Raw genomic sequence first — 13,861 nt, 5'->3', positions numbered from 1 at the left:
AAAATACGAAAAGGAATATATCTACACGTACAGGAAAATAGAATTATTATTAAACAAGCCACATCAACTAATAGACCGTTATAAAATTATTTACAACATTACGATAGGAGAATTACTCACTACGCCTATTACATCCTAATGCAATAAATTATATATACACACTTGTTATTTGGGATAATGGCGGCAGTGGCTGTCGAGAGATATTGTCACACCACTAAACGAGCAATTTCCGAAGTTTCATATCCCTCGTCTTATGTGTTCTCAAGGGAGTTCGTTTTAATCCATTAAGGCTACATTTTCAAATAAAGAAAAAAAGTTAAGAAAATTACAAGAACAAGAGTTATTCACTACGTTGAAGTACCCGTTACGATTGCGTGGACTAATTAAAAAGTAGCTCGATATTAGAATAAATAAACAGGCTAATTTAAAATAATCCAAGACTTAATGGATTAAAGGAACATTAACTGGTAATCGTAGAACCGATTAAAAGGTACAAAGGATGCCCAACTATTAAACTAACGATAAAGATTCAGTTCTCGTGTGAATACATTCAAGAGCTCTCGATTTCTGAGCTCTCCTGAGCACCAGTTGTACTATTGTCGTGGTTTTTGTACGCCGAGAAGAACGCAAGAGCCTTCATCAACTGATAACTTTTGCTAATTGGAATATTGCTATCGTACAGGCCCTTCGAAGATTTGCAATCCACGTAGAACCACCAGTTACATTTCAGAATCGTCTGATCGAACAGAGTCGATTCGGGACAAAGGAAGCTCTTCATGATCAGCCCGTCGTCTGTTAGAGCACAGACGTGAAACACCTAATCGTTGATAAAAAAAAAAGAAAAGAAAATATGTCAATCGGCAAATCTAAATTTCCAATTCTCAATCAGCTCGTTTTCTCTTTATCATGCCGTAAGAAATGATAGTTTACCATGCACCCTAGATCCTCGTCGGCATAGAGTCCTGGAAAATGCTTCTGATCGCCACAGTAAAAGCTCGTGTCAGGAAGATCCACGCGACTGGCAAAATTGTCGTCGAAGTTCTTGTCGTAACCCATCGGATAATATTCACGAGGTGCGTTCATCACTTTAGTCGCTCCAGAACTGTATTTACTAAACAAATGTTGGAGAACGAAATTTATCAGTCGCAAGAATTTAAACTGCTCCAGTTCGAACGGAAGTTAAATCGATTAGAATGCACAAGGAATAACGACGTTTTTATATTACGTTTTATGAGGAGATGCAGTTGTCGTGGTGCTTGTGCTCGTGCTCGTTGGTCCTTGCTGCTTTCGTAGAAGCTGCTGCTGTCTGACAAGTATAGCTGCCTCCAGAGCTTCGAGAGTGATATTGCTAGCTTCAGCCAGAGCTTTCAGCGACGTCTCCATACCGTGAATAGGCGCCAATGATGGCAAGGTTGCCGGCAAAGACTGTCTCTTCTCGTTTTGCTGTTGCGATTGACTCGATTCGCCTGACATTGGATGGAGGGAAAGTAAGGTCATCTCGTTCACGGAAGAAGCAGCCTCGTCTCCAGGTAAAGGCAGCTAGAAATTCGTAAAAATCACAAACACACGTTTGAAAGTTCACAAAAAAAGATATACTGAAATAAGGAAAAAAATTTGCAAAAATTTTTCAAGGACATTAATTGGTAATTTATCCTAGAATTAATTAGTACAGATTTGCAAGGACGAAAAATTTAAGAAAGTGATGATGAAGTAATTTTACCTGATTGAAATCGTCTTTGGACACTTCGTTATCAGCATCCTCGAGAATAGTAGGGCTGTTGCTAATTCGATCAGTCAACTGTGCAGACGACGGTGGCATCGAGATGAAGGGCGGTAAACCGTCATTCGAAGATATCGGTTTCATCGAAGATTCTGGTTCCACGATACTGCTAGCTGGTGGAATTGCAGCCACTATGTTGGGCAGCTTTCCTGGGACTGCAGCTGCGACTGCGACCATCTGTGGTGTCTGTGGCACGAATTTTACGACGAAGAAACATTTTTGTAGGCAAATATTGCCACAACGACACCTGAATAATTGCTTGAACAACTTAAAAAATGAATACTGTGAGATAGTACCAAGTAACAAAATTACCTGATCCCTCTTTACTTGCATTGGAACAATTTGTTGATGCCTCTTGCTGATCTGTTGCTGTTTCTGCTGTTGTTGTTGTTGTTGAAGTTTCTGAAGTTGTTGCTGTCTCATAGCTTCCTGTTGCTGTAGCCTCTGTTGCTTTAATACTTGCAACGCCAAAGCTTCTTGTTGCAATCGTAGTTGCTGCTTCTGTTTTGCTTCCTGTTGCATTAATTGCTGTTGCCTCAGCAGGTCTTGTTGCGTCGTTGATAAGGAAGGTGCTGGGATGGTTCTGAGAGCTGTTGAGTTCTGCTGCACAACCAATTTTTGGCGTTCTGGCTGTTGAGCTATTGGCCGAGCTGCTCCAGGTGGCAGAGGTTTGAAAGGAGGAACCACCGCGGTTTGTCGGGTGTTTTGTGTTTGTTGCCTGACATCATCTCGACTGGTAGCCTTAAGAAAATTATTAATTACGTTTCAGAATATTTTTTTTTTAATTAGAAGTGATCTTAAAGTCTTCGATCTTTTAATTATTTTCTCTTAAAATTTATTTGTCACTTTGTTTCCCATCAAATTTATTTATTCTCTCTTCGATCTATTTTACCCTTCAAATTTATTTATTCTCTCTTCGATTATTTTTCCCTTCAAATTTATTTGTTTTCACTTCAATTATTTTTCCCTCAAATTTATTTATTTTCTCTTCAATTATATTCCCTTCAAATTTACGATGGTGTGCAAGTGTCGAAAGCTCGTTCGTTCGAGAAGAACAAAAGCTACTCCGTGCACACAATGGATACAGTTCCTCATGAAAATACAAATCAGCAGAAAAAGCGACATTAATTTTGCAATATTCAACTGAAGCAACTTCTATTATACAAATTGCACACTTAACATAATTAACACTCTGAACTTAGTAACATTGAAATACAAGCAACGTCCTGAAGCCTTGTCCTAATTCATGCATCTTTCATTTTTACATCTCTACGAGATTTCAATACAGGCCTCGTGTGCATTACTGTTAGAACGCGAACCTTGCACTAGGCCCTGTTATTGTTACAGAAAGCTGTACGGGAAAAGAGTTCTATCGACATTCACGCACTAATTACGACAAGGCCGAACGCGTGTACTCAGATACGATCGGGGTACTCTAACAATAATAGGAAACAAACCTGTTTGACTCGATGGAAATTGAAAAGTTTCCAACTGAAGGAAAGTAACGTAGAAACAAAATTATACGAATTAAGTAACTTCTAACTTTGACTTCAAGTCAATTCTTCAGGATAAAAGTAATCTTCCAAGTATTCTTCCACAAAGTTACTTCAGAAAAGTTGCACTTTCCAGCCCTTCTATGCACAAAAGAGCGGCTTAATTGCACGCGTAACCCTAATGAAAATGCACAAGCAAGATGTAGTCCACGATTACGCAAGAGAAACAGTGTGAAGCATAGTATTCCACAGATTCAGCCGGAATGTGCGCAATTAACACGGTGAAGAAACAAAGGGGAACATCTTGGCATTGCGGGAATCACGATGGAATGCTTCTGACAACTATATATCATCCTCTTATCCATCTTAGACTTTCCTTGAACTAGTTTATACAGATGCATGCATAGTCATGCGTGTTGAACATCGATTCGATAAAAATTCAGAGAGAAAAAAAGAGCTATGATATCATTCGTCTAAACGTAGAATTCATTTTTTTTTAAATATTTACATATTTTTACCGTGTTAGTGTAAGATGGAAGTCCACCTCTACCAGCCTGTACGCTTCTTCTTTTCGATGCCTCGACATTGGACAGGGATTGGCCAAATCCGAGTTCGTCACCAACGGAAAACCCTGAAATTAATAATAACGATATTCATTTTAAACCAATCACGATGAATTTACATTACACACTCATTTTAAGACATTCGTCTAATTTCTAATACGTTAATAATTAACAATTGAAGCAAACACCGTTCACTCTTGCGAAGAAAACTTCGTCGCTAAAATTATTCAATTTTCGAACTTGGAATTTTCTTTCATTCATTCCAGATAATTATCGAAATTTTTTAAAAATAATTGCTTTTCGAGTAAATTCTTAATATCGAAGAAATTTGTCTCTTCTTTCTGAGAAGATCGTGTTTTCAATCATACAAGTACCAAAGTGTCGCTGCTCGAAAAGGGCGGGAAACTAGATCTAGAAGAAGAAGGCTCGAAGGAACATCTGAACCGAAGAAAGTTAAGCAACCAAGGTATTGCGCAACAACCAACACCGCTTTTTACACTGTTCTGTAAACGCGAGAATAGCGGCGCGTTTTTATGGAGAGATTTCTTTGATCCTTTCAGCGCTTCTAATGCAAATTACGTGTTCATTAGAGGTGTCATCTTTTACGTGACTGTCACTGACATCTGGGACGGGTCAAGGCGATGAATAATCAATCGCTCTTTTTTTCTCATCGACCACCTTCCTCCGTTCGTATTCGCCAAAGCGTGATGGAAGTAGGTTAAGAAGAGACATTTTCCTCCGGCAGAAAGTTATCGGTCATTTCACGCACGTTCAGCACGATTTAGCGTAAAAATCGGTCATTTCCATTTCTGAACATTTTTAGATCGGAACGAATCTTGCTAATTACAAAAGGAATCTATCGTTTGGTGTAAGAAATAGTCGAATTCTATTATTAGTATAGTTATCATAGAAAAAACTAATCATTTTATTTTTAACGATGTTTTCTCTTATTTTCCGAAAGATTAGGATTAATTAGAATCTGCCAGAAGCGATGATTCACTTTCTGTATTGCTTCTTCGCGAAGGAAATGGATTTCCTTTCGCAAAGTAGACGTCGATGTTACAAGTGAACGAGAATTATTTAATTATGCTGCTTTGCATTTGAAATTTGTGAAATTTACCGTGAATCACTTAGAATTACAGGAAATTGCATATTTGCAAATGTGAAAAATTTTTTAAATTAAAATATCAATGTCAGAATTAACATTGTGCAATCTTCGTGCAATCAAATTTTCATAGTGATCTATGTATTATAAAAGACGATTCGTTTCTCGTATTATCGTTAAATATCCAAAATTTAAAACTCTCAACGTTCTTCGCTTCGCTGCTATCTTTTATGGACACAGTAATACGCAAGACACAGAAAAAATTTCTGCACCGTAAACGCTGTAAAACCATTTACATTTTCTTCTTTTGCAAAGAATAGGTCGCTCGTAGTACGTGTGAAAATGTTCAATACCTCAGATCTTACGTAAGATCAGTTACATGCAACGACACATAACTCAATTGCTTTTTGCTTTTTCAAGGAAAAGTTCTGTTCCGATGTTCGACGGTATCAGTTCGTCAAATAATACATACAGACAGCAATAGAAAGTGTGTTATTAATAAATCCTTCAAGAATCCATAACTGACTGTACATATTTCGATGGATCGTTTCAATACTCATAACTCATAACCAGCTCATCACTCACTGAAAACAATCAATTAACCACATAGCACCCTTTTAAGCATTAGTACACATTTCGTTAGAAAAAAAGTGATAAAAAAGCAATACTTCCTCTTTTATACTTGCAACTTCGTCGATAGTTAGCATAGTAGAGAAGTATGTGTTACATAATTAACGAATTAATTGTTGTTAGTACTATAGAACATATATACAGTGTATTTATAATTAATCAATTACAAAACGGCGCGAGAAAAATGAAATTTTCTCTCGAGAAAGAGAAAAGATGAATTTCTAGAACGCCGACGGTTTTTAGAAAGATTCATCGGTGAAAAATGTTTGGACCGTTTGCATCGATACTTGTTTCGACTCACCCAGGCCGACGTAGCCTTTGACACCTCCAAGATTTCGTACTCGAAAGAGGCCAGACTTTTTGAAGGCGCAGTTTAGCGCGAAACCAAAGTCCGACTGAAACACGCATGTCCCTAGTGTCTCCCGCCACGTGCATCCTGCAACCAAACCGGAAGAGAAGAACACCATGCATCCCTGTTCCAATCCAACCGTTCAGTTTCCGTTTCCATCGTAATTCATTCTAACCAGCTGATTCGTTTCTGTCGTAATTTGTAATTTATTCGAACAATTTCACTGGAAAATGATACTCGGCAAAATTTAACATTTTACTCGTTCAGTTTTTGCAACTTGTTGTTTCATTGAAAATTGAAAGTTTTCAAAAAGAAAATTGTAAAAGAATGTTACGATTGAAATGGAGATTCGAGACGTATTTTTAGATGCAACAAGGTAATCCTCCGAGAAAGTTTATCCATATTAAACCGGATTTTTTTTTTGGATAGAAACGTCCAGTTCATCTCGTCGAAGCTCCATTACGATGGAAAGTTATGTACTTTTTATTATTCCGAGTTGGATCAGTTAACAGGGATTTAATCGAGGACGATCACGATTGACTAACCGTCAACGCGAGAGTCGCTCTTTGAAATCGATGGGAACGAGATTTCTATAAATTCGGATTCTGGGCGTTGATACATGATTCCGAATCTGTGCTATTGATCCTCGTCCGTGAGCGTCACAGTATCACGAACGATCGCCTGGTCGAATGTAATGAAAGTCAGATGGAGTACAGCAACCTCGATGAAATTGACACGATCGTTTAGGTCCAGTTTCAGTTTTATACGTGTTGAACTTTCGTAAAATTTGAAATTTCTTAATTTCAATAAATCTCTTAATTTTGTATTTTATTATGACATATAAACCTAAATAATCTTCCCTTCTTTTATTTTTTACCAAGGCAATTCGTTAAACCTCGTATATTCTGAAGATTCCCCGTTAAATTTGCACCATATCGAAATTTTCGATTAAAAAGTTTCAAGCATCGAGAAATAATAAGAATTTTTAGGATGTACAGTAGAATAAAAACGTCGAGGAGAACTCAAAGAGAGTTTACCCTTTCTATGCTAAAAATTTTACACCTTTCCTACATACGAGAGCAATCACTGTATCTTAAGAATTAATCAAAAATTTGCAATTCAAACGAAAGCAATAAAAAGAAAAATCCACCAATTGACTGCTGTTCTTATTCATTTTTCTCCACTTCCATACTTCCTACCAAAACTTTCCAAGGAATGTCCTAAAGCCTGTGAAAGGTATATACTTCCGGAATTCGTGTTGAGAGAATATTTGCCGGATCTTAGGCGTGCCATTGGGCCATAGCCTACTGACCCACTTGAAAAGTCGAGTCAACCTTTCGACCAAGTCGACCGAGCAGGTCGGTTCTCCATACTTCAAAAAACAGTTCCTCGTTTCAACAGTTTCCGCGATGCCATCCTTTGGACCATAAGAGAGAAAGAAAACTTACGACATCGCGACGATTTTGTGGAGCAATTTAACGACGAGAACAGTATTCACCGATTAATAACCGAGCAATTCCTTCCTTTCATTCCAATTTCGTCCGATCTTTCTTTACTTCGACAAATTTCCTTCACGCTCCGAATAATCAAGATTTTGTTATTTCACCGTTGTACCGGATGTTCAGTGTTACACAACGATATTACGAACACAACGATTGCAAAGTAATTGCAAAAATGTAATTAGATTTTTTCTTCTATTATCCTTGGCCTGCATTTTTTCTTCACTTGTGCCCCTATTTTGCCACATGTTACAAAGGCAAAGAACACACGTTGACATATTTGAACATTTAGCGATTCGTCGTAACGTTTCATAATAACGTAAAAAAGTGGGCGATTGTAGGACTGGGTATAGCGAGAGAAAGTGACGAAATTCGACGTTTAGCAGTATCCGAAAACTGAAGAGGTAATTTGCAACAGTTTGGACGTTGCGAAATGTTATTTTAGCGGGCAATAGCCGAATGGTGCGCTTCTGTGTGACGAAAGAAGCCGACGGAAGAAATTATGTTACGCATGTTGGAACATAGTGAAATTTCCGAATGAGAAAGCTCAACTCGGAGGAGTTCAAGCCTGCCCGATGGCCGAGTTACCGAAGAATAAAGACACAGATTCGCCTTGCGAAGAATGGCACATAATAAGCAAGATTGCAGAGGACAATTTTACACTTTTTTATTTCATACCTATTTACCTAGTAAAATGAAAAGGAAAAAGAAAAGAGATTTGCGTGCACTCCTAAAATTATCTCGTTAAACACGTTCAATTACCTCGCGAATAAAATTATCGAGTAACATTAATTATACGAAGATATCGATGAAACAATCGTATACAGAGTATCTTGCAAGAAAAGGCGAGAGAAGAGGTAATCCCAGAGTAGAAATTTTGTTACTGTGTCAACCCGTCGTATTTCTGACTTCTAAATTAGCTGTATCCTGATTTCTTCGAAATCTCATCTGTAATAAGAAATCGCGTGCACGTCGATCAATTCGTTAAGGCACGAAATGTAAAACAAATAAGAAATTCGCAAATTAACAGGTAAACTGCTTTCTAATATCAATTAACACAAAACGAACAGCCGAAGCATAGAAGAGATGATTAATCGAAGTGTAGTAAAATCTAACAAGATTGTCGTCAACCTTATGCAACATATATTTACAGAAATTACACTTCGTTTTACGAATTTACATAATAGAATATCCACTTAAAAATTCGGCGAACGTTCGTTCGGAGGATCGCATTTCGTTCTCAAGAACGCGATCTGTTTTAAGGAACAGGCTCCGGTTCCAGCCTCTAACCGGTGTTAGGATCGAGGACGATGACTTTTACGGGACGAATCTCAAGGATACTTTCACTGTTCATCTCGAGATTGTCCCGAGTCACGAGATAATTGTACAGAAACAAAGCGTTCCCCGTTGTGAATTAAAGCAGAATTCACTTTTCTTCGTCTAGGTTCCCGATTAAACGTGGAACAACGGAACGTTAGCCGAGGAACAAACTCGTGCAACACTTTCCCACGAACGCGGCCTTTACCTTTACCTTGAGACTAGCACACCTTCGAAGTTGCCACTCGAGTCTTGGTTCACCAACCATTCGCGAACTAACGCTCACCGAATTTTCGTCCATTTCGAAATCGCGCGTTGTATCAAAATTTCGACACAAAATGGAAACATTTGGGACCTCGCATTTGATTTCTTTTTTACGTCAAACGAACCTGCTTGATTCGATGCAAATTGAAAATTTTCCAATTGAAGAAAAGTACACGAAAATTCGAATTTTAAAGGAGTAATCTAAATTTAAATTGCATTTAAATCGATTTCGCTCGATCAATCTCAGACGTGTAGAAAATACTAAGCAAGGTGTGTCTCTTATTCGAGGAGAAATTTTCACTTGAAGATTGAACAGCTCAACTTCGACGTCAAGAGTTTCAATGCTGCAGCGACAAGAAAATTCTGACAGAAAATCTGAAGATCGCCGGAACAGAAGCGCTGGAAAGAGTATATCGTGAGTGGTCAGGGCTTCGTAGAAAGTGACCAGTCAGAAATAAAACGTCCGCATAGACACGTTGCTGACCCGATTCCCCAAATAACACCGGCTGTCCAAAACCTAGTGATCAGATTCGAGCGATCGACGTCCCACAGAACCTCGCTCTCAGTGGGACGATTTTATCTTTTTACTTTATCATCGGTTACGCACTATACCAGCGGTGTGCAATCTTTACTAAAAATTTCTCTCCGTTGAAAGCGAACTAGTGATCGAGGAACACCTATCTCTCAGAGATCCGTTATTTCGCGTCCAAATAAAACACTCGCAATTGCATCTTTATCACCGAGCCAGCTAATTATCGCCTTATCGCGACGTGAAAGTTATTCTTTCGATAAATACACCGGGAAAGTTTCACCGGGATCACGGCGAACGTTACGCGTCATGTTCGAATTGACACGATAATGACGAATACGTTACACACGCCAAGCGACGAAAAAGTCTCGTAACAGGGGTAAGAGTTTTCCACGACCTATATAACGCACATCTCTCTATTATACCCCCGCGACATTACACGAAGCGAATTGTGTTCGATAGTTCGAAAATATGTAATTACCGGATGACGTTCGCCAGTTCGATTTCAATCATCCTTTCTCGATCGTGCCGCCTGGTAATTCACCGTAGGAACAAGTTGCAATTGCTTACTTTCGTCGCGGGTCCGTTCTATTTCTCCGCTATCGATATTTTCAGCAATGAAAACCGATGCTTTTGCACTTTCTAGCTCGCGCCGATGCGTACGATCGACTTTACTGTTACTTTTTCTATTCGACGATTCCGCTCCACGTCCAGACGCGCTCGTTCCACGTGTTATTGCACCTCGTTACACGCTATTTGCTCCGGCCGGTCGGCGTTTTACGGGAAACGTTCGCTTCACGGGGACGTAAACGCCCGGAGATGAGCGAATTCGAGAGGAATAAACATGTAGAGCGCGATAAAAGTTGCTGCCTGTTGAAGACGGCGATTATCGCGAGAGAGGATATCGGTGATTAACAGTGAAAAATTTGTAATCACCTCATCTGCTTGAGATAAACCGTTTTTTGGGGGGGATTTAATACCTGTTGTGTTGTAATTTATTTACATAATTATGTACATTTGTGTGGTATATGTCTTTAATAGGATTTTTTGCGACTTTTACCTCTGTATTATACAACGTGGAATGAATGAATTAAAAAGGAAAGAATTATAACGCTCTCTGATATTTTATTCGTAGACTTTTTTTTAATTTCGAGACGAATCGGTGTGAAATTTATTTAGAGACAATTCAAGAATTTCGATGTAAAATTTTTGAAAGTACGGATTCCCGGAGTTTCTTTAACAGAAGTTTCATCAGGTGAGCAGAACATCGCATCCGTAATACAGTAACACAGCGGTGCAATGCAAAACGTATACTGGTCACGCTTAGGTCATCGCGAAGAAAACCGTAAAATGATCGAAAATTACTTTTCCTGACCCACGAAGAACTCGTGGAGCAAGGTAGTACGGTTAGAAACGTAACATCTTCCCACAGTCTTCGCTACACACAGTTGTATTTACAAAGTTCACTGCGCTACAGTGAGAAGAATGCAGCGTTCACCCTTGAAGAGAAGACTTAGGCCATTAGTATCGCAAGAAAGACGATTATTTGAAGATCGAGCAGTGAAGTCCGGTAATAGTAAGATCTAGTGATAGGGGGAAGTTTTCAGCAAGTAAGATCGTGTAGAACAGTGCGGTCAGTCGAGGTAAGTCTGGGATCGATAGCACAGAATACGAAATGCTTTGATACAAAGCGTGAATGATGGAAAAAGGCCCAAAAACCTGTAAGTTACCCAGATAGAACTATCGTATGATACCCTGGAAACCAGTTTCCAATCGCTATTGCTTCACACAGAGCGATAGAAAGATCGAAAAGAAATTTATTTCCGATTGTTAAGTATTATCAAATTCACGATAACTCGACGATTTCTACGTTGGAAACTGGTTGCTGAATATCGAAAGATTATTAAATAATAAAAAATATCACAGAGATACAATCTACGTATATATAAGCCTCGTATCGTAAAGCAATTTCGGCGTTTGTAAGTCGTAATGAGATACCATTTGTGATAAGAAATTGCACACGCTATGATACATTTTATCGAACAGAAACTTTTCAGATCGAGGCTTGTCACCGACACTTCGATATCCATGTGTCACAAGTGGAACAGAAAATCGTGAATGTTTACTCATGAATATCCAAGTGTCTTAACTGTGCACTTAACAACGCAGCCGCTAGTTCAAACATGTACCGAAATGCCAATTAAAAATTAGCGCGCCAGAAACCTTGATCGATCGTTCGGACCACGAACTTTTGTGACAATTATAGAACGATGTTACGTCCGCACTTTCCCCAATTCTTTTGCGAACTACATTCCGTGCTTCGTATAAAATCTTACGAAATGAAATGCCAATGGTAAAGAACCATCGGGAAAAAACGTCGTCCTAAGATTAAAAGTTCTAGAATAACCGCATTCTACGTTCTATTCGTTATACTATTAAACAATTGCATGGACGAAAAATGAATTTTTTCACGACGAAACATCAAGAAGTGGCACACATCGATCCCAGAAGCTGCGTTCCGACGAGAAGTGACAAATTGTGTACGTACCGACAACTACGAAGAGGAACAAGGTCGTGGCGATCTTCATACTCGTCGATCCAGGATTGATTATCACGTAGCAGCTTAGAAAGTCGACGAGATTCTTCTGAAAATGTTCCCTAAGAGACTTTTCGTCGACGATCTTTTCACGAACGAAACGACGAGGACGACGGTCGAGAATAACTCTCGTTCACGATGATTACAGGAGACAACGTCCGCGAAAACGACCTTACGTGTCGCTGGTGAACGTGATACTTCACGATAGAGAGATAAATAGGTACGACAGGTTACTCGTTCCCGCGAACACTAATATTGCGTGGATATGTTCTACCAAGGCGAGCACGCGGGGCACTTTCAGACCCCATCTGGTTCCCAGGGACGGCTGAAACTTGGCTCCACTTTCAAGATCCCCCTCTTCTTCCTCCTCGCACCAACCTGGACAACTTTTTGTTTCTTTCTGTTACATATGCAGCTAATCTGCATGTTTTATTAGATATGTGTAAAAGCTTGTACATCGAGATGTGGATATCTCATGCATCGCTTGATCTGGGAAATTTACTTGATATTTCGATACTCCTGACTCGATCAAGTCGATTAAAATTTACAAAATACATCGACTGAATTTTTTAGATAAAAATATTTTTCTGCTAATTTTTCAATATTACATTTCATTAATTTGGAGTGATTTTTTGGTCTTTCTATGAATGCCAAACGGTAGTTTGAATTTGAGGGAAATTTTAAATGAAAAATTAGGATGTTGATAATTTTTTCGTGTAAAAGTTCAGGAAAAAATCGTGCAGGTGCGTCGGACAATTTCCTAGAAAGGTGAGACGGTCCTGTAAAGCCCCACCAAGTATCAACGAGAACGGCCCGTTCACGGCACAGGTTCGATACGTGCACATCGAAGCGGCTACGAGCAAAATCCTGTCGAAGTGTCGGTGACCCACTCGGACGAAACGATAACGGGATCGTCGTGCGTTCGTTCATTCAAGAGCCAAGCGATTTGATCGACCGGCAAGTAAGATCGACTGGTTTTTTTCAAGTAGGTCTTTCAAAGATTCGATAAACAACGCTTATTTACACTCGACAGTATATTTCCTTCTTTCTTGTTTCTCGAAAGTGATTGTAGCAGTACGTAGGACGACAGTATGGACGTTGTTTCGTGTGAAAGAAATTTTGATATTTGATAAAACAACGATTTAAATTCGTTAATTTTCAATGTATCCAAATTTGCAGACTTTACTTTTATTAAATTTGGTGAAAATAGTTTAGTTTTGAAAAGAAGGATTTAAAATTTTTGTAGTTGATATAATATTGTAAAGTAGAATGTTGTTGTGAATGAAATGTCCACATAAAACGAGGTGTATTATTTTTAAAATTTTGTATACATCGCTAACAGTACTAAAATTGATCTAACTGTTTACAGGTACCTGTGATTGTTGCCTGGCACGAGTACAGTGTGTGCGTCATGTGACGTAACAGTGCATTCCGTTGCACTGATTTTACAGTGAAATCGTACCTTTTACTTCACGGAGGTGTGTTAAAAAGTATGGTTGTGATGTTCGTGATTTCTTCAAATTACGAATGCTATTTCGAGCATAATTATTTTGTACTAGGAAAAGTATGTAAACGTTATAAGAATGCGTATTGTTAAATGCAGCTACTTTCATTTAAATAGGTAGTGTTTAGTGCTAGAAGGTACTATTATGCACTTGACCATGAGAAAGCTAGGAGTAGGTCAAGGTTTAATGGTTGCATTTCTATATTTCTTTCTCTTAATTTCTAAATAATAT

The 13,861-nt window shown here is 38.7% G+C and overlaps 1 protein-coding gene across 1 annotated transcript; it reads right to left on the bottom strand.

Annotated features, from left to right (window-relative positions):
* Positions 1-550: 550 nt before the first annotated feature.
* LOC108576138 (mediator of RNA polymerase II transcription subunit 15-like) lies at positions 551-12,117 on the bottom strand. The gene is made up of 8 exons (XM_017939072.1): positions 12,078-12,117; positions 5,873-6,007; positions 3,792-3,904; positions 2,093-2,521; positions 1,721-1,966; positions 1,226-1,539; positions 931-1,111; positions 551-817 (listed from the first exon to the last, which is right to left on the bottom strand). Exons 1-8 carry the CDS (start codon positions 12,115-12,117, stop codon positions 551-553), a joined length of 1,725 nt encoding a protein of 574 aa, XP_017794561.1.
* Positions 12,118-13,861: the final 1,744 nt, after the last annotated feature.

This window comes from Habropoda laboriosa, unplaced genomic scaffold (assembly GCF_001263275.1).
Source record: "Habropoda laboriosa isolate 0110345459 unplaced genomic scaffold, ASM126327v1 scaffold333, whole genome shotgun sequence".
Lineage (NCBI taxonomy): Eukaryota > Metazoa > Arthropoda > Insecta > Hymenoptera > Apidae > Habropoda > Habropoda laboriosa.
Note: the sequence above shows the minus strand (reverse complement) of the source record. Positions and strands in the feature narration are given on the sequence as shown.

Excerpts from the sequence above, each read along its gene's own strand:
- LOC108576138 (XM_017939072.1), bottom strand. The coding sequence starts at position 12,117 with ATGAAGATCGCCACGACCTTGTTCCTCTTCGTAGTTGTCG. Across the intron at positions 6,008-12,077 it reads GTTCCTCTTCGTAGTTGTCG|GATGCACGTGGCGGGAGACA; the intron begins GTACGTACACAA and ends GTTTGGTTGCAG. Across the intron at positions 1,967-2,092 it reads TGCAAGTAAAGAGGGATCAG|ACACCACAGATGGTCGCAGT; the intron begins GTAATTTTGTTA and ends TTCGTGCCACAG.